The sequence below is a fragment of the Ursus maritimus genome, unplaced genomic scaffold, assembly GCF_017311325.1.
Source record: "Ursus maritimus isolate PB19 unplaced genomic scaffold, ASM1731132v1 scaffold_26, whole genome shotgun sequence".
NCBI classification, from domain to species: Eukaryota; Metazoa; Chordata; class Mammalia; order Carnivora; family Ursidae; genus Ursus; species Ursus maritimus.
In genome coordinates, this window is record NW_024425119.1 from 181652 (window position 1) to 200934 (window position 19283).

The following is a 19283-nucleotide window of genomic DNA, read 5'->3' on the forward strand; positions in this document are numbered from 1 at the left end:
CAAGCTCCGCTCTGCTGCTCACCTGCCTGTGCTGAGCCTCTGCCCTAGTAACCTGTTTCTACTTCCATCTAAGCCTGTGTGGTCACTGGAGAATTAACTGAGATAACATATATAAAGCCATAGAGCTCCTGGTACACAGCAGGTGCTCAGTACTTAAGCTGTTTGTTTCTACTGCTCTATTTGGTGTACATCACTCCTTCACCATTATTTTCAAATCTCTTTCTTGATCCATTTATCATCACTCCCTCTTCCTTTCTTTTCAGCCCAGAATGTACTAAATCATATCAGGGTTCTGGCTTCCTCTTTGCCCAATAACAGGGCCTCCTCCTGGTGGCCACAATGATGTTACAGGGCAAGGGGTTTCTCTAGTTGGAGACGGCTGGGAGCAACTGAGTCTGGCCTTGGTAAGATCCCCTCTCTTTACACTTCTGATTTTGGCAACATTATTAAACCTCCATCCACTTTCCCCAGCAGAGGCCAATCCCTGCTGAAATATGAAACCCAGTCTCCCATCCCACTTTTCTCAGGCACCTGACCACCAACCATCAAATCACTCCAGGCAAATTCATGGCTTTTCTCAAGATACTACTACACAGAGCTGCTTTGACTAAAGTACTACACTTTGCCCACTGATACATACAGTACTTATTAGGTTATGAGTTGAATTTTTGTCTGTCTTATAATATAAGACCCTGAAAATTGAGAATCATGATTAAGCTAACTCCCAAGCATATAATGGTAAATGCTCAATAAAGGATAATGACTATTACTAACTATATATTTCTTTCTCTTCTAAATCCCATAGCATATTCCATTACTTCTTCCAGTACACTTATCACTTTCCACTTTGGATTCTAGATATATGTGTGTATGTGCATGTGTTTAAACATTCCTACAAATTTGGAACACCTTAAAGGCAAGGGTTGTGTTGTCCTCCCCCATCAAAAGTGACTAGTTGATCCTAGGTATTTACTCAAAGGATACAAAATTACAGATTCAAAGGGGTACATGCACCTCGATGTTTATAGCAACATTATCAACAATAGCCAAACTATGGAGAGAGCCCAAATGTCCATCGACTGAAGAACAGATACAGAAAATGTGGTGCAAAGCGAAATAAGTCAAGCAGAGAAAGACAATTATCATATGGTTTCACTCATTTATGATACATAAGAAGTAGGAAGATTGGTATGAGAAGAAAGGGAAGAAGGAAGGGGGAGTTAAAAAGAAGGGTGAATGAACCATGAGTGACTATGGACTCTGGGAAACAAACTGAGGCCTTTAGAGGGGAGGGGGGTGGGGGAATGGGATAGGCCGGTGATGGGTAGTAAGGAGGGCACGTATTGCATGGTGCACTGGGTGTTATATGCAAGTAATGAATCATGGAAATTTACATCAAAAACTTGGCATGTACTGTATGGTGACTAACATAACATAATAAAAAATTATTATAAAAAAAGAAAAAAAGAAAATGTGCATATATACAATGGAATATTACTCAATCATCTAAAAGAATGAAATCTTGCCATTTGCAATGATATGGATAGAGCTAGAGTGTATTATGCTGAAATAAGTCAGTCAGAGAAAGACAAATACCATATGATCTCACTCACATGTGGAATTTAAGAAACAAAACAGATGAACATATGGGAAGAGGGGAAAGAAAAAAGGGAGAAAGGGAAACAAACCATAGAGACACTTAACAGAGAACAAACTGAGGGTTGATGGAAGGAGGCAGGTGGGGGATGGGCTAGACGAGAGATGTGTATTAAAGAGGGCACTTGTGATGAGCACTGATGTTTTATGTAAGTGACGAATCACTGAATTCTATTCCAGAAACTAATATTGTACTGTATGTTCACTAACTAAAATTTACATTAAAAAAAAAAAAGACCTGCTATGTGGTCATAGCATTGAGAACAGACCCAATTTGACTGGCCATTCATGTATCTGCCACACAGAGGAGTGAGAGCCCCACAAAGTTACAGAGATCAGTAAGGAATAGCAAAGTCAAGACTGAGAACAGCTGGGTTTGGATTTCCCGGAAAGCCTGGGACAGAGGCCAAGACAGAATCCAGGGGGCAAAGTTGAGCGGTTGTTGGATCAACAAGCCCTGAGCTGCCCAAGGGTCAGTGTCCGTGAGTCAGGCGCAGACACAGCAGAGGCTGGGGGTGGGAGAGAGCCTTCTGGGAGACCTGGATCTCTGAAAGCTCATGAGCACTCACCCTTTCAGTCAATTTCACTGACATTTATTGAGTATGTATGATGTGTCAGATGCTGTCTAGGGTGGGGGATATAGCAATAAATGCATCAGACCAAAAAGAAGTAGCTAGTTGAGTGTATCAAAGATGCTCAATAAACACTGTTGAAAAAATGAGTTTTGAGTTCTCTTTGTGAACCAGCAAATATGCTGTGAACAGGTGCTTAATGTCTCAAGATAAAAATGATAATGACAACACTAGTGATTATGATGATGCCCTTTTTTAAAATTTTAATGAATTTTTATTATATTATGTTAGTCACCATACAGTAGATCCTTGGTTTCTGATGTAAAGTTCGATGATTCATCAGTTGCGTATAACACCCAGTGCACCATGCAATACATGCCCTCCTTACTACCCATCACCAGCCTATCCCATTCCCCCACCCGCCTCCCCTCTGAAGCCCTCAGTTTGTTTCTCAGAGTCCATAGTCTCTCATGCTTCATTCCCCCTTCTGATTACCCCCCCTTTCTTTATCCCTTTCTTCCCCTACCGATCTTCCTAGTTCTTATGTTCCATAGATGAGAGAAACCATATGATAATTGCCCTTTGAACTTTGTCATCCTTCCCTTTATGGGGTTTGGGCTGGAGGGAGCCATGACCACCCCATAAATGCTGGGTTGTGCTCTCCCCCCCATTCCTGTGTTGAAGCCCTAATCCACACTGTGCCTATTTGGAGACATGGCCATTAGGGAGATAACTAAAGTTAAATGAAGTCACTAAGAGTAGGGCCCTGATCCAGTGTCTGGTGTCCTTACAGGAAGATGAAGTGACACAAGCAATGCACACGCACAGAGGAAGGCCATATGAGGACCCAAAACGGAAGCTGTATGCAAGTCGGGAAGAGAGGTCTCACCAGAAACTGACCCTGCTGGATGTTAGTCTTAGATTTCCAGCCTCCAGAGCTATGAGAAAATTCATCTCCATAGTTTAATACCCAGTGTGTGATATTTTGTTATGACAGCTGGAGTAGACTAAAACTGTGGCCTTAGGGTCTTTGGAATAAAAAAAAATGCTTGCTTCCTTTTAGTTTTTAAGTCCTCTTAAAATTATTTGACTTGTAGCAACCCAGATTTCATTGATAATTCCCCATCCCACTTCCACCCTATGCCTTTATCACTGAGTGGAAGTTTGGAAAGGAGGAAGGACATGTTTTTTCAGTCCTGGATGATTATTGTTTCAACTTTACTGGGTCATAGGATTCCTAGATATTTGGTCAGAAAATTATTATGGGTGTGTCTGCGAGGGTTCTTCTGAATGAGATTAACACGTGAATCAGTAGACTGGGTAAAGCAGACTGCCCTTGATAACGTGGTGGATTTCACCCAATCAACTGAAGACTGCAATAGAAACAGAAAGCTAAGTAAGAGAGAACAGCTGCCTGCCAGGACACTAGTCTCTCGCCCTTGGACTAGAACTGTACCATCAGTTCTCCTGGGGTCCAGCTTGCTGACTGCAGATCTTGGGATCTCTCAGCTCCCATAATCACGTGAGCCAATTCTTTAAGTCAATACTTCTCTCCTCTCTCTCTCTCCCTCTCGATAAAAATGATAATAACAATACTAGTGATTATATTTATATTTCTGAGGAAAAAAGTTCCTGTTCACTGTTACTTAGGCCTTGTAAAGAAATTACTCCGCATCCCAGTAACTATGTATGAATGTATTTCTTGCATGAATTTTTTGGGCTGTGAAGTCACATTCTCAAATATAATCATTTTTGTGATAGCCTCAAAAGTTGAGCCACATCCATTTGAGTAGGAGGTAAGGTAATTTCTATCAGTCACCCAAGAGAAGAGTTAGTCTTCATGATTATTTATATACTTATTATTTATACAATATTTATTTACACTTATGTCTGTAATATTTGCTGACACAACACTTCCTGTGTGCCAAACACTGTGCTAAGGGTTTATCTCTTTTATTCCTTACCATAAACTTCTGAAATTAAAAATTTTATTATCCCGTTTTACAGATGAAGAATCTGACTTAGAAATGTTAATGTCAATCCTGGGGCACCTGGGCGGCTCAGTTGGTAAAGCATCGAACCCTTGGTTTCGGCTCAGGTCATGATCTCAGGCTCACTGGGGAGTCCGCTTGAGATTTTCTCTCTCTCTGCCCATCTCCCCTTCAAATAAATAAATAAATCTTAAAAAAAAAAAAAAAAAAAAAAAGGACATACTAACTCAATCCTGATCACAACTGTTAAGAGGTAGAGCTGGGGTTTGTACTCAGGGAGTCTGGTACCAAAGGCTAAACTCAAATGTTCCATCATTACCTATAGAGTGGAACTGGAAGGGCAAACTGCAGGTGAAGAGGACTTCTCCTCATTCTCTTAGCTTAGACTTTGAGAGTCCACATATCTGGTTTGGTGCTCCCAGGGGTGTGTATTAAAGATGGAGTTCCCGTGTGGAGGGAGACGGGGAACCTGGAGGAAGAGATAAAAAAAAAAAAAAAAAAAGACCTGTTAATTTCCAGGCACCTACACTGCTGTGAGATGACAAATTCCGGACAGCAGATTAGATTTTATAATCAGATTATCTAGATTTAGGTATTCACCATGTTTACTTAACTTTGGTTATTCTCTAGTCTTAAGTACACTCGCATATAACAATAATAGTCCAAGCTGTTTCTCCTGTGCTGCCTGGTACTAACAGAAGGACGGGAATCTTTGGCCACAGTAATCACAGATGAAGTGGTTCTCTTTGAAGTCTGCACAGTTGCAGCCACCATAACCATCAAGACACCATCAAGGAGGTGAGCCTCAGGATAAATTTGGAGTCACACAATCCAGTTTACCTTCTCCCGAGCGAGTCTCCTTTCAAAATCAACCTTAAGAGAGTCTGGGTTGTTTTGTTTCAAGCTGGGGAAGGCAGTATTTTCCTATTGGCCCTGATTCTTCCTCTGCTCACACTCCTCCCAATTGGTTGACACCAGAAATGGCACCTCTTAGTGCATCATCTCCATAACTTTAGCTTTTAATCCCTGTTAAACTCACCTCCCCTGAGGTGATCAGCCCTTTAGGCTAACATAGGTCAGCCACACAGAATTCAGCAGAAAGATGACGCAGTGAGAATGTGAGGCGGTAGGCGCTTAGGCCTGGGGGTCAAAGACAGACAAGCAAATTGCAAAGAATGCTGAGGTTGGGGAGCTAAGAAAAAAACTCATTTCCCTCACAAGTTGGCTCAAGCTGATTAGAGGCCAGTGCGGAAGGCCTTACCTTCATTGCATCTAAGGTTCTGTTACAGATCAGGTAAACACTTTCTTCAGCTGCCAGCCCCTAAAAAAGCATCAACAGATCTGTGTGGGATAAAGTGGCAACACAGCAAAGATAAGGCAGTTGAGTCATTACCTTCTTCTCTCTGAGGCTTTGGTATTCTGTATATAGTTAATTCTTTACTTGTTAGATTAATTGCCTCTTGTTGGACATTGAAACAATTGGCTGAATTATCTCTCTCTTTTTTTGGGGGGGCAGTTATTTCACATATTGCTGTGAGTATTGCAAAGTGATCCAATCTCTCTGGACCACACCTTGGCAGTATATTAAAAGAGCTGGAAACCTGTTCTCACCACTGACGTTATAAATTGACTTCGGAAAATTATCCGAGAAAATAACACACAAGGAAAATAATAGTACTGTTTCGTGGCATTTTCATATGCATCCGTTTAGAGCTGCTATTCATATCAGCAAAAAGTCAGAAAGAACTGAAATGGCCAGCTTATTAATAGGAAGGAATATGGGGCACCTGGGTGGCTCAGTCCATTAAGTGTCTGCCTTCGGCTCAGGTCATGATCCCAGAGTCCTGGGACCTAGTCCCACATCAGGCTCCCTGCTCAGCAGCCGTCTACTTCTCCCTCTCCCTCTGTACTTGCTCTGTCTCAAGTAAATAAATAAAATCTTTTTAAAAATAGGAAGGAATACTATATGGGTACTAATGTATACCAGTGCGTTGAATTGTGGTCCCCAAAAGACATGTCCACTCGGAATCTCACACTGTTATTTGGGGTACCAGTCTTTTTAGATGCAATTAAGATGTATCAAGATGTGATCATCTGGATTGGGGGGGTCCTATATTCAATGACAATTTCCCTTATAAGCATTAGAAAAGAAGATAGAAACACAGAAGGCCAAATGAAGATGGAGGCAGAGATGGGAGTTATGTTGCCCCAAAGCAGTGAATGTGAGGAGCCACACATTTCTCCAGGGAGGGATTCTCTAGTGTCCTCTATGCTCTTTTCAAGCCCAGGTAGTATCTTTCTAATCATTATTCTGAACTCTAGTTCAGGCATCTTACTTGTATCTATACTGATTCGGTACTGCATCTTGTTCTCTTTTTCGGGGTGAGTTTTTCCGTCTTGTCATTCTTGTAGAAAGTGGTCCCTTTTCTATTTGTAGAATTGCACTAATTCTCTTCTTAGATCTCTGGTTGAGTTCACAGGTGTTCAGAATGATTTGATAGCTATCTAGCTGAATTCCAGAGACCAGACAAAACTAAGGTCCCCTACTCTTCTACCATCTTCCTCCCTCTCCATGCAAGGAGCCACTCAGACCTGAAAAAGGCAAGGAAGGATTCTCCCCTACAGCTTTCAGAGAGACGCCTTGATTTTGGACTCCTGGCCTCCAGAGCTGTGAGAGAATAAATTTGTTTTTTTTTTTAAGAGCTTCAAGTATGGCCTTTTTTTTTAAATAATATTTTTTTATTATGTTAGTCACCATACAGTACATCCCTAGTTTTTGATGTAAAGTTCCATGATTCATTACTTGCGTATTAACACCCAGTGCACCATGCAATACGTGCCCTCCTTACTACCCATCACCAGTCTATCCCCCTCCCCCACCCACCTCCCCTCTGAAGCCCTCTAAATTTCTGTTGTTTTAAGCTACCCAGTTTGTGGTAATCTGTGACAGTCACCGTAGGAAACAAACAGACCCATAAATACAGAGGACAAACTGATGGTTGCCAGAGGGAAGGGGAGTGAGAGGAATGACAAAACAGATGAAGGGGAGTGGGAGATACAGGTTTCCAGTTATGGAATAAGTCATGGGAATAAGAAGTACAGCATAGGGAATCTAGTCAATGGTATTGAATAGCATTGTGTGGTGACAGATGGTGACTACATTTGTGGTGAGCACAGCATAACCACAGCATAAGTTGTCAAATCACTATGTTGTATACCTGAAACTAATATAACATTGTGTCAACTATACTTCAATTTAAAAAAATAATACACACACACACACACACACACACACACACAGAGAAGTTTGAAAAAAAAATTCTCTCACAAACTCTATTACCTCCTTACTCACCAATCCCCACCCTCCCAAGTAAAGGTGAAGCAGAGAGCATATTCTTTTTTAACCTATTACCTGATTATTTGAAATAATTCAGAGAAAGTGTTAATTTGTAGTTGCATGTGTAACTATACACAGATCTCTAGTGGATCATTTAAGTCTTACTTAATTCAGCTAAATGAGCCCATATGAAAAGTCAGTATCTATTTAGTCTTTCTATTTAATGCATCTATTTCAAATATTTTCTTTTTTTTTAAAGATTTTATTTATTTATTTATTTATTTGAGAGGGAGAGAGAGAGAGCAGGAGCACAAGAGCAGGGGGAGGAAGAAGCAGACTCCCACTGAGCAGGGAGACTGACGTAGGACTCCACTCCAGGATGCCAGGATCATGATCCAAGCCCAAGGCAGACACTTAACTGACTAAAGCCACCCAAGTGCCTCTATTTCAAAAATTTTCAACCTATTTTAATAAAAAGACTTAACCATCCTATTTTATAATATTAAGTATTACGTAGTGTTTCCAATACTCCACCCCATGTGTATCACTTAATACTTTTCAAAATTTTTTATAGACTTTTGCTCACTTGACACAAAATATTATAAGGCAGGTAATTTTTATCACCATCTTTGAAGTGAGAAAACTGAGACCCAGGATTAAGTGATTTTTGCAGTTATGGAGCAAGTTAGTATCAGAGCCAGAACCAAAACCAGCCTAGTCCTATTTCCAAAGGTCCACATTATAGTAACATATTTTCCTTTATCTCCCTCAAAATCATTCTTATTCTTTGAAAAAAATAAAACACAGGGAATTAAACAGTGCATATAACATACTACAACTATGTTTTTTAAAAAAGAAAAAAATAGGATCTATATCCATATTTTGTTATATATGTACAAAGAAACTCAAGAAGAAGAAATAAAAATATGAATAGCAGCAGCCAGTACTTGGGAGAGGAAGGAACTTGCTGGATGATAGACAGGAATGGAAAGTTCTTCACACTAGACGTTTTCATACTTTTTTTTAAAAACCATATGACTGCACTGCATATTCAGAAAACTAAATATGTTCTTAAATAAACATATAAAAAAAGGCTTGGCACTTCTTTAAGTAGTTAGAGTCACCTGCAAAGCCTAGTTCCTGAGCTGAGAACCAGGAACTGGGGGAGGCTTCCTGTTTCGCGGTTTGATGATGATGAATGATCTAACATTATGAATGAATGAATGATCTAACACTACTGACGTTCCCTCCCGCAGCTCACACTTAATTAATGGCAATGTTAAGAATAACTAGCACCTGCTCACTATATGCTATGAACTTTTTCAGTGTTTATACAAGTTAGTACCATTCAATCTTCACAACAAACCTATGAAGTAAATACAATTTATATCCTCATTTTGCAGATGAAGAAAGTAAGGCACAGGAAAAGATGGTTTGCCCAAGGTCAAAGTTGGGAAACCAAGATATGAACTCAGGTATTAGAGTCTCAGGGCCCACACTCTCAAACACCATCCCACACTGCCTCTCACTTATATAGCAAAATTATCCCGTTGGGTTTAAGCCTGATCTCTTAAAAAAAAAAAAAAAAAAAGGCTTTGTAAAATTCCTTGTATTTCTTGGGAGGATTAATGGGGCATATCTTTTAACCATTGTCTTTAGCACCTCTGAAACAGCTAACTGTCACCTAGGAGACCATGAAATCCACAAATAGGACAGAACAGTAACAAGTACTAAGAGGGAAGGGGGTAGGATCTTCAGAATGTTCCAGAGGAGTGGGTACCTGCTGGGAGGAGGCTGCCACCCACAATCAAGAGACCAAATGCTCAGGGAGATCCAGAGTGTGTAGGGTGGCTCTTTTAGGGTAACAAGCCAATTTAGCAGCATTCCAGCTTGGCAACAGATTAGGAAGGGTGAGCAAAACTCTCAGACAGCACTTTGAAAGGGATCAAAGAAACAAAGTAGCTTCCTTTCAGAGAAAGCAGCCCATTCCATGGGATCCAGCGGAGTCTGCTGGTAACCGAGAGCCTGGCTTGTCCATAGAAGTCATCTGATAGAACCACAAGCTTGTATTTATATCTACACTGAATGACACCTGCCAGGCTGTCTTTGTCATCACTGGTACACTTGAGAAGGAATACCTCCTGCACTTTCCCTCTGCAGTAAGCTGAGCAATGATACTGCTAAAACAGTGCCAAAGATCTGTCTTCTCTTTCTACCTCCACCTCCACCCTTCAGCCCTGATGCTTGCCTTTCTGCTCACCCTCTTTGCTGCTTCTATTTCTTCCTTCCTCTAATTCTCAAGACCAAATCCAAATTTATTCAAAAAATCTTTATTACATGGCCTCTTACCTGCATGGCCTCATTCTGTTTGTTACAGGGGATATAAGAACATGAACTCTGGTATCAGTCTGCCTATGTTCAGATCCCAGCTTTACTACTTAATAGCTATGGGACAATTGGGCAAGTTACTTAATCTTTCTGTATCTGTTTATTATCTATCTAAAATAAAGATAATATCTGCCTCACTGGCTTGTTAGAAGATTGACTGGGTGTTATATGCAACTAATGAATCATCAAACATTACATCAAAAAAAATAAATAAAAATGAAAAATTAAATTAAAAAAAGAAGATTGAATTAGCAAATATAAGTGCTTTGAATGGTGCCTGTTGGCTATTATTGTTAGAAGACATGGTCCCTCAGCTACATGCAAAAGAATGGAACTTGACCACTCTCTCACACCATACACAAAGATAAACTCCAAATGGATGAAAGACCTCGATGTGAGACAGGAATCCATCAAAATCCTGGAGGAGAGCATAGGCAGCAACCTCTACGACATCGGCCAAAACAACCTTTTTCATGACACATCTCCAAAGGCAAGAGAAACAAAAGATAAAATGAACTTGTGGGACTTCATCAAGATAAAAACCTTCTGCACAGCCAAGGAAACAGTCAAAAAAACTAAGAGGCAGTCCATGGAATGGGAGAATATATTTGCAAATGATACTACAGATAAAAGACTGATATCCAAGATCTACAAAGAACTTCTCAAACTCAATACACGAGAAACAAATAAACAAATCATAAAATGGGCAGAAGATATGAACAGACACTTTTCCAATGATGACATACAAATGGCTAACAGATACATGAAAAAATGTTCAAAATCATTAGCCACCAGGGAAATTCAAATCAAAATCACACTAAGATACCACCTTACACCAGTTAGAATTGCAAAAATTGACAAGGCAAGAAACAACAATTGTTGGAGAGGATGTGGAGAAAGGGGATCCCTCCTACATTGTTGGTGGGAATGCAAGTTGGTACAGCCACTCTGGAAAACAGTGTGGAGGTCCCTTAAAAAGTTAAAAATTGAGCTACCCTATGATCCAGCCATTGCACTACTGGGTATTTACCCCAAAGAGACAGACATAGTGAAGAGAAGGGCCATATGCACCCCAATGTTCATAGCAGCATTGTCCACAATAGCTAATTCGTGGAAGGAGCTGAGATGCCCTTCAACAGATGACTGGATTAAGAAGCTGTGGTCCATATATACAATGGAATATTACTCACCTATCAGAAAGAACGAGTTCTCAACATTTTCTGCAACATGGACGGGACTGGAGGAGATAATGCTAAGTGAAATAAGTCAAGCAGAGAAAGACAATTATCATATGGTTTCTCTCATCTATGGAACATAAGAACTAGGAAGATCAGTAGGGGAAGAAAGGGATAAAGAAAGGGGGGTAATCAGAAGGGGGAATGAAGCATGAGAGACTATGAACTCTGAGAAACAAACTGAGGGCTTAGAGGGGAGGGGGTGGGGAATGGGATAGGCTGGTGATGGGTAGTAAGGAGGGCACGTATTGCATGGTGCACTGGGTGTTATACGCAACTGATGAATCATCGAACTTTACATCAAAAATTTAAAAAAAAAAGAAGACATGGTCCCTGTCCCATACAAAAGGCTTTTATCCAGTTAGAGAGACAAAATAAGACTTTCTAAAATAAAGAACAAAACAAGTATCTATTGACTTAGTAAAATGAATAGTTTGGCTATTAAGTACAAGAGACTGTCTGAAAAGAGAAATATCATGGCAATACCAAGAATGGTCAGTACAAATGTCATAGAAGGAGGAATCTGGATGACTGATAAGTTGAGATCTAAAGGATAAGCAGTCTATGGAAAGGTGAAGCACAAGGGAGAACACAGGGCCTGCATGGGTTTGGGCGTGAAGCTAATTAACAGTAAGAATGAAGACCAAGAGTTCGCGTGAGAGACTTTAGGAAGAGGAGAGAAGGAATGTGAGAGGAGAGAAGGAATGTGGGTCCAGGTTTTCTCTGCAGTTGGAAATATAATTAGATGAACCCTGAGAAATGAGAGATGGAGTTGGAGACTGGGAGGTCTTTCAGATAGGTACTTGAATCCATGAGAGTAGAAAAACTCACCAAGAGAGAATACGTAGAAAGAGAAGAGCTGTGGGCAGAGCCTTGAGGATACACTCACTTCAAGTTTGAAGGCCAAAAGAAAAAGAGAAACCAGCCAAAGAAACAGCAAAGGAGCAGTCAGAGAGGCTAGAGACAGATGAAGGCACCAAAGAAGAGACAGTACTCTATTGCATTTGGAAAACAAGTCTTTTGCATAAAAGTACAAATGGGTTTTTTCTAGAATGTAATATCTCTCTGAGCGTGAGAATCTGTTGGTTACATTCTAAGGACCATACAATTTGGTTTTCTGCCCAAAGGATCTCTATATATAAATAAAATTGATGTTACTATTTTTTTAAAAGATTTTTAAAAAGCCAGGTGCCCTGATGTTAACACTAAAGTGACTTTTTTGGGGGCACCTGGGTGGCTCAGTTGGTTAAGCGTCTGCCTTTGGCTCAGGTCATGATCCCGGAGTTCCAGAATCGAGCCCAGCATCAGGCTGCCTGCTCAGTGGGAAGTCTGTTTCTTGGCCCTTTCCTCTCATTCTCCCTCTTTTTCTCTCCCTCAAATAAATAAATAAATAAAATCTTAAAAACAGTATATTGTTGGGGCACTGGGGTGGCTCAGTCAGTTAAGCATCTGACTTCGGCTCAGGTCATGATCCCAGCAAGTACCACATCGGGCTCCCTGCTCAGCGGGGCACCCTCTCCCTCTGCCTCTCCCCCAGTTCATGCTCTCTCAGTCTCTCTCTCTTAAATAAAATCTTTAAATATATATATGTATATATAACTATATATATATAAAACTATACATATAGTTAAAAAATAAAATAAAGTGACTTTTTTCTATACTGACATACTTCTGCAAAAATCCTTTTGTTTTTCAACCAAGTCTCCAAATACTATCTTACGCGTGTCAGTCCCTGCCTCAGGTAGTATAATAGGGACAAGGGGATGTTAAAAGTTTCAAAGAAACAGGAGCTTGGAAATTGTGTTAAATATGAGCTTGGGTCAGTATTAAAATTAGAAGTAGGTAATGAAATCCCAATCCTACCTATTGGGATCTGGCAGTGCTGGTGAAAGTGGGCATTAGTGGACATTTCACCATTCCATTATACCTCAAGCTATTTAGCCACCACAGAAGAACAACTGGCTGCACGGCCTCTTCTCCCCCAGCCCGACCTTTCCGAGATCATGTCTACTCTCCTCAGTAGACAGCACCCAGCTGAGCCAGTTAGTCTCACTCATGAACATTCTGTCTAGAAATTTCCATTTTTTCAGTTTTTCAAGCACCCGGGCTACCGAGAGTGTTAGATGCTTAAAAAAAAAATAAAACTGAGAGATGCCTGGGTGGCTCAGTTGGTTAAGCATCTGCCTTCGGCTCAGGTCATGATCCCAGGGTCTTCGGATCGAGTCCCGCATCAGACTCCTGGCTCAGCGGGGAGCCTGCTTCTCCCTCTGCCCCTCCCCCTGCTTGTGCTTGCTCTCTCTGACAAATAAATAAAATTTTTAAAAAAAGAGAACTGAAAGAAAATCAATATTAACAGTGGTTATCTCTGAGTAGTGTGATCACGAGTTCTATATTTGCTTCTATGCAATTATTACTATTTACCAAAATACATATGCATTGCTTTAACACAAGAAAAATAGTCATTGTTTTATCAGGAGGCCTGGAGGCCCAGAGGCCAGTAAACAATATCTGGAGCGCTACTTTATCATTGGAGGAATGACACAGAGAGGGATTTCATAGGCTGCTAATGGCATTGTGCACATTGCCTTTAACTTCACTTCTTACCAGTCCATAAAACTAAGGTTTCCAGAGGGAGGGAAGCAAAAGGGCCCTATTTTCTTCTTGTAAACACTTCATGTATTAAATTCCAAAGGGGTGCTACCGCAGGGAGCTTGCTTAAGTCAGAGAGTAAAATTAGCAGAATTACAACTGGCCTCACCTGTGCATGCCAGAGGTCACACTCCATTGGCCCTGGGACTCCGTGCAAGAAGGGAAAGACAGCAAGGTAGTGAGAAGGTGCCTATTTGCAACTCACATCAGGCCTTTCTCTTTCTGCCATTTCCTCTGGCTCTTTCCAGCAGATGGCAGAGGCTGCTTGAGTGCCAGTCCAGACTCAAAAAATCTGAATGTCCAAGGTGAACAAGGGCCTGCTCTTATCTGCCCACTGTGGCTGTGGTGGTTACCAGAAAGGCTGAACAGACTGCTCCATGTTTGCACGAAGTGACAGTAAAGAGGCAGGACCAGTACCTGTGAATCTCAAACTCAGAGGTGCTGTGTTTCTAGGCTTAGGAGAGGGTGGACAGGTTTCAATGTATTAAAAAGGGAAAGCGTGGGGGCTTTCTACACTGCGATCCTATCACACCAAGGAATACTGAATAGCTAGTAAGAATGAGGCAGCTCCACATAAGCTGATGAGGAACAATCATCCAAGATTAATTAATCAACAGTAGTGGTCTCTAGGTGGTCTCTAGGCAGGAAACCGGGAGTGGAAAAAAAGATATTCTTTTCCATGAATATCCTTTAGTAACTTTTGAATTCTGTACCATGTGTATAAAACTTCACTATCATTTTTAAATGGTTACATGCACACATGGTGCAAACACATACATGCAAAAGAGTGCAGATCGCGGCACGAAGCTATGACGTACCTCCTCAGTGCCTTGAAGCAGACCAACTATGCCCTTTGCCGGCCCGCCCACCTCCACTCCTGTGATTGCCCACAGTAGCTTAATTTCATCTCTCCACCTCACCCCCCAACCTTCCCAGCCTCCTATCTGACCAAAGAAGGTTATTACCCATTGCTGCTCTGCTCGGCATCCCTACATTTTAAAATACCTGTTCTATGCTGTATTCTGTCAGAACCTGGTAAAGCTCATCAACTAACTCCAGCTAGAGTTACCCCTCCAGACGTATTTGCATAGTAACAGTGAATTTCAGCCAGAGAGTGACTGATTGTAGGGCAAGTGTAGCAGAACCGTAGCGCAGTGAAAGGAACACCAGACTTGAGGGTCAGGAGACCTTGATCTTATTCAGGCCACGCGACTCAGGGCAAATCACTTCACCTCTCAGAGTCTCAATTTCCTTAACTTAAAAAAGCNNNNGAGGGGGGGGGGGGGGGGAGCTATAAGAGATGGTCTTCCCAGATCTAACACTCTACAAAATCCCACCATACAATGCTGATGGCCATCCCCTCCAAACTTGATGTGTACTGGGTGTGTTCGACAGCACTGCCCGGAAGAGATATAATGTGAGTCATATATGTCATCTTAAACATTCTAGTAACCCCACAAAAAAGTAAAAAAACAGCTGAAATTAATTTTAATAAAATTTATTTAACCCAATATACCCAAATATTATCATTTCAACATGCAATCAGTATAAAAATTATTGAGTCTCCATTTTTTCAGTATTAAATCTTCAAACTCTAGTAAGTATTTTACATTCACAGAACATGTCGATTTGGACCAGCCACATTTCAAGTGCTTAAAGCCACCTGTGGCTAGTGGCTACCATACTGGACAGCATGGGTCTACCTCTAACAAGGAGGCCCTCCCTTTATTTCTGACCTCGTCAAGCCCAGACTTGAAGACTGATATGAATACCAGTCTTCATTCTTAGAAAAGGTCAAAGTCATCAGTTCTGAGTTCTGAGTTCTGAGTTCCTTGACTGTCTAGGAAGGTAGCTGGGGCTGGTTACCAGACAACGTTGCAGAGTTCAAGACAAATATCAAACAGAGAACCTAGAGGCCTACAAGCCCAATAACATGCAGGAACTTCAGGGGACAGACAGAAAAAGGTTTTGGGCATAGTCAGGTCTTCTTTTTACTCAGACTTTTCACAATACAAAATACACCAAAAGCACATGGACCTTTTGTCACGGTAGCTCTATCAGTTCATTAATTTAAACACCTCTGATACCTTCATATTTCCTAGGTGCTCGGTTAGGCCCAAAAGTCCCTATGAGATAATAACTCACTAACAGATGAGGACACTGAGGCTGAGAAAGGACAGGTCACTTTCCAACAGTCACACACTCATGAGTGGTAGAGCAGGGATCCAAACCTGATTCTTAAACACTGCAACGAGCCACATTCCCTAGCTTCAAAGAGCTCACAGTTACTGGAGGTAACAAAGAACTTCACAATTATAAGGCCATGGGGTCACTACCACTAAAAGGTGGAAGCAGAGGACATCAGGAAAGGATTTCCAAAGGTAACCTTTGAGTAAGTCTGGAAATTTGAGGGGCTAAGCAGGTAAAAAGTGGGAGCTGGACCTTCCAGAGGGAACAGCAGGTGCTAAAGGTACAGTAGCATGGAGTATGTTCGGAAAACTGGTTGGGCAGCTGGAGGGCAGTGTGCATGAGGAACAGAGGCACCACCTGAAAGTGGAGGTGTTAGCCAAAACCAGTGCATAAGGGGCCTTAAATTCCATGATGAATTTAAGAAGAAATGCCATGTGAGGCATGGGAAGCCATTAAAGAGTTTTATCTAGGGTAGCGAAAGCGACCAGATTTTCACTTTGAGAAATCATTCTAACAGATCTCAAAGCTTACCTGTCTCCTCCCCTCTCCAGGGTTCTTAACTCTATTTAAAAGCCCACATGTAAAAGCATAGATTTGTTTCTTACAGAGGTGGATCACACCCTAGGGACTTACCTCCCAAGGGCCTGTGAGGTTTACTTCTACCCATTTTATTAAAGAGGAGTTGTTGACTTGGAATTCCTGAAAACCAACCTCGGGGAAACTACTAAGCACCTCCTCTATTCCTGGCATCAACACTGCCTGAAGCCCCAGCTGGGGGTGGTTTGCTTGGCCTTCAGCCTCGAAAGGGCTAGCCCCTACTGGAAGCCTTTTACAATTCGGACAGCATAGTAGTGTTTTACGTTTACTTGCACAGAAACATGTAAGATTCTTGTGGCCAGTGACAGAAAACACTGAAACATTTCAAATACCCAAATGCTATAGCCCCAATGCTTCCTCCCCCTAACAATGAATTGTTCATTACTTTCAAAACCCATATCTTCCCTCTGTCCAATTCCCTCCACACATCCCTTCCAGCTCACCTGATTACCCAGTTCCATTTTCAGTTCATCAGCCTCTGAGGCTGGCCTACTTTTCAAGGCCACACGAGCAGAAAAACTTGTACATTATACAAACAATAGACTATAACTAGAACAACAGGACATAGAAAGTGGGGGGAAGGAGGGGAGCCAGCAACTGTGGTAACCAGGCAAGGATGCAGGCAGAACTTGGTGAAACAGCCATCAGACAAAGTAAAAACACACTATTTCAGGGCAGGGAGAAGGAACTGACAGGAAGAAAGAGAGCAAAGGAATACTGAGTGTGTAACAAAGCAGGACTTGGCCACTGACAACCTGGAAAATTGAGCTGAAGCCCAAGAGGCACCAAGCAAGATCGCTTTACCCAGCGAGAAGAGCAGAGCAGCCTTACTTTGCTCTCAACAGTCACCTGGGTGGTTCTGAAAGCCACGACCTGGTCTGAAAAGAGGGCCCAAGTAGCTTCAAGCCCATTGCAAAACCACAGGAATGGTGTATTGGTAAATAACCTCTCTATGCTCCTCTCCACAGATCTGGTGCAGAGGAGCACAGAGGAGAATTAAGAGGCCCTCTCAGATCCTCACTCTGCCTAATTAAGGGCCTGCCCTGTGAGGCAATTTTCAGAGGTAAGTTTTCCATGGAAGTGAAAGGCCAAGGGTCATTCCATCAAGAGTTTTCTGAACTTCCAGCTTCATTAACACCCTGACCTGAAAAATCAATCCCTTGCCTCTACCAAGAAGATGGAATATTTCATGGACACACTCTCCTTTCCCAAACTCCTCCTTTAGAAGGGGCCTCTGGGTATAAGGGAGTATTATTCTGGAGGACTTGTGCTCTCTGGCCCCACTTTGTTCCTACATTACCTACCTACACCAGCCAAAGTGGGGTGCAAAAGGGAGAACATTCAGGTGGCAAAACTCAGTTCATCAGAATGGATCAGCTCTTTCTAGAATTGGGGCTGGCCCCACTCCCTTGGGGGCCCAGCCAGCAACAGGAGGGCTGCTACGGATGAGTGACTCTGCTTCTGTCACGGCAGACCTGGGGAGTAGAGAGGTTGAGTGGAATGGGAAAGACCACTCAGTCGTGGATAGGAAGTCGGTAGAGAGAAAACATGGCCTCCTGGATCCGATGGAAGAGCTGGGCCAGCTTGTAGAGGAAGGGCAAGGAAGAAGGAGAAGCTGCAGGAAAAAGGAAGATTGCTGTCAGTGTGTCTGCCTTTACTCCCTCCTCTCCTCCTCAGCCTCAAGTCCCATCCCTTGGAAACTCTACAACTTTCGGAGTATGTGTGATCTTTTTAAAGCATATGTTGATGCTTACTGTTATTTGCTCCCCCCCCCCCAACAATAAAGAAAACTCTCACTTTCTCTAGGATGTATTCTCTGGGGTATATTTTCTTCACTTGGATTACAGTGACCTTAAGTTTGCTGAGAAAAAGATCCAAATGTAATCCACTTGGATTACAGTGATCTTAAGTTTGCTGAGAAAAAGATCCAAACTTACTATGTTTTAGCCACACACACACACACACACACACTGGTAATGGTGGCTGCCTCTGGAAGATATATTTGAGAAGAGACTTTACTACATTCCTTTTCATACCTTCTCAACCTGGAGCCAAGTGACAGTATTACCTATTTTTATCCTAAGTTAATTATATTGAAAATAAAGTACAATCTACCTCTTTGGAATTAGGGCTGAGTTGATTGGTTGGTTTTTCCTTATTTGATTACTGATTTTTCTTAACTTTTTTCTTTTTTAAAAAGAAAAATGTTATTTTTAAAGAAAGCTACTGACAGTCTACTCTTTTTACATCCTTCCTACCGATTTCACAACATTTGCAGCAACATGGACGGGACTGGAGGAGATAATGCTAAGCGAAATAAGTCAAGCAGACAAAGACAATTATCATATGGTTTCACTCATTTACAGAACTTAAGAAGTAGGAAGATCGGTATGAGAAGAAAGGGAAGAAGGAAGGGGGGTAAACAGAAGGGGGAATGAACCATGAGAGACTGTGGACTCTGGGAAACTGAGGGCTTTGCGGGGGGGTGGGGGGGATTGGGCTAGCCCGGTGATGGGTAGTAAGGAGGGCACGTATTGCATGGTGCACTGGGTGTTATACGCAACTAATGAATCATCGAACTTTACATCAAAAACTTGGGATGTACTGTATGGTGACTAACATAACATAATAAAAAATTATAAAAAAATAAAAAAAATAAAATGGACAT

The 19283-nt window shown here is 41.7% G+C and overlaps 1 protein-coding gene across 9 annotated transcripts in view; it reads right to left on the bottom strand.

Moving 5' to 3' along the window:
• The window catches only part of PEX26 (peroxisomal biogenesis factor 26), a 37814-nt gene that overhangs the window by 11919 nt on the left and 6612 nt on the right, over window positions 1-19283 (bottom strand). For 3 of the 9 annotated variants that reach the window (XM_008704806.2, XM_008704802.2, XM_008704808.2), the window contains one exon: window positions 15311-18230. In XM_008704806.2, the coding sequence (XP_008703028.2) occupies window positions 18130-18230 (101 nt within the window). In that variant the 3' untranslated portion in view covers window positions 15311-18129. The other 6 variants (XR_571895.2, XR_005837810.1, XM_008704805.2 and 3 more) reach the window with 6 other exon arrangements.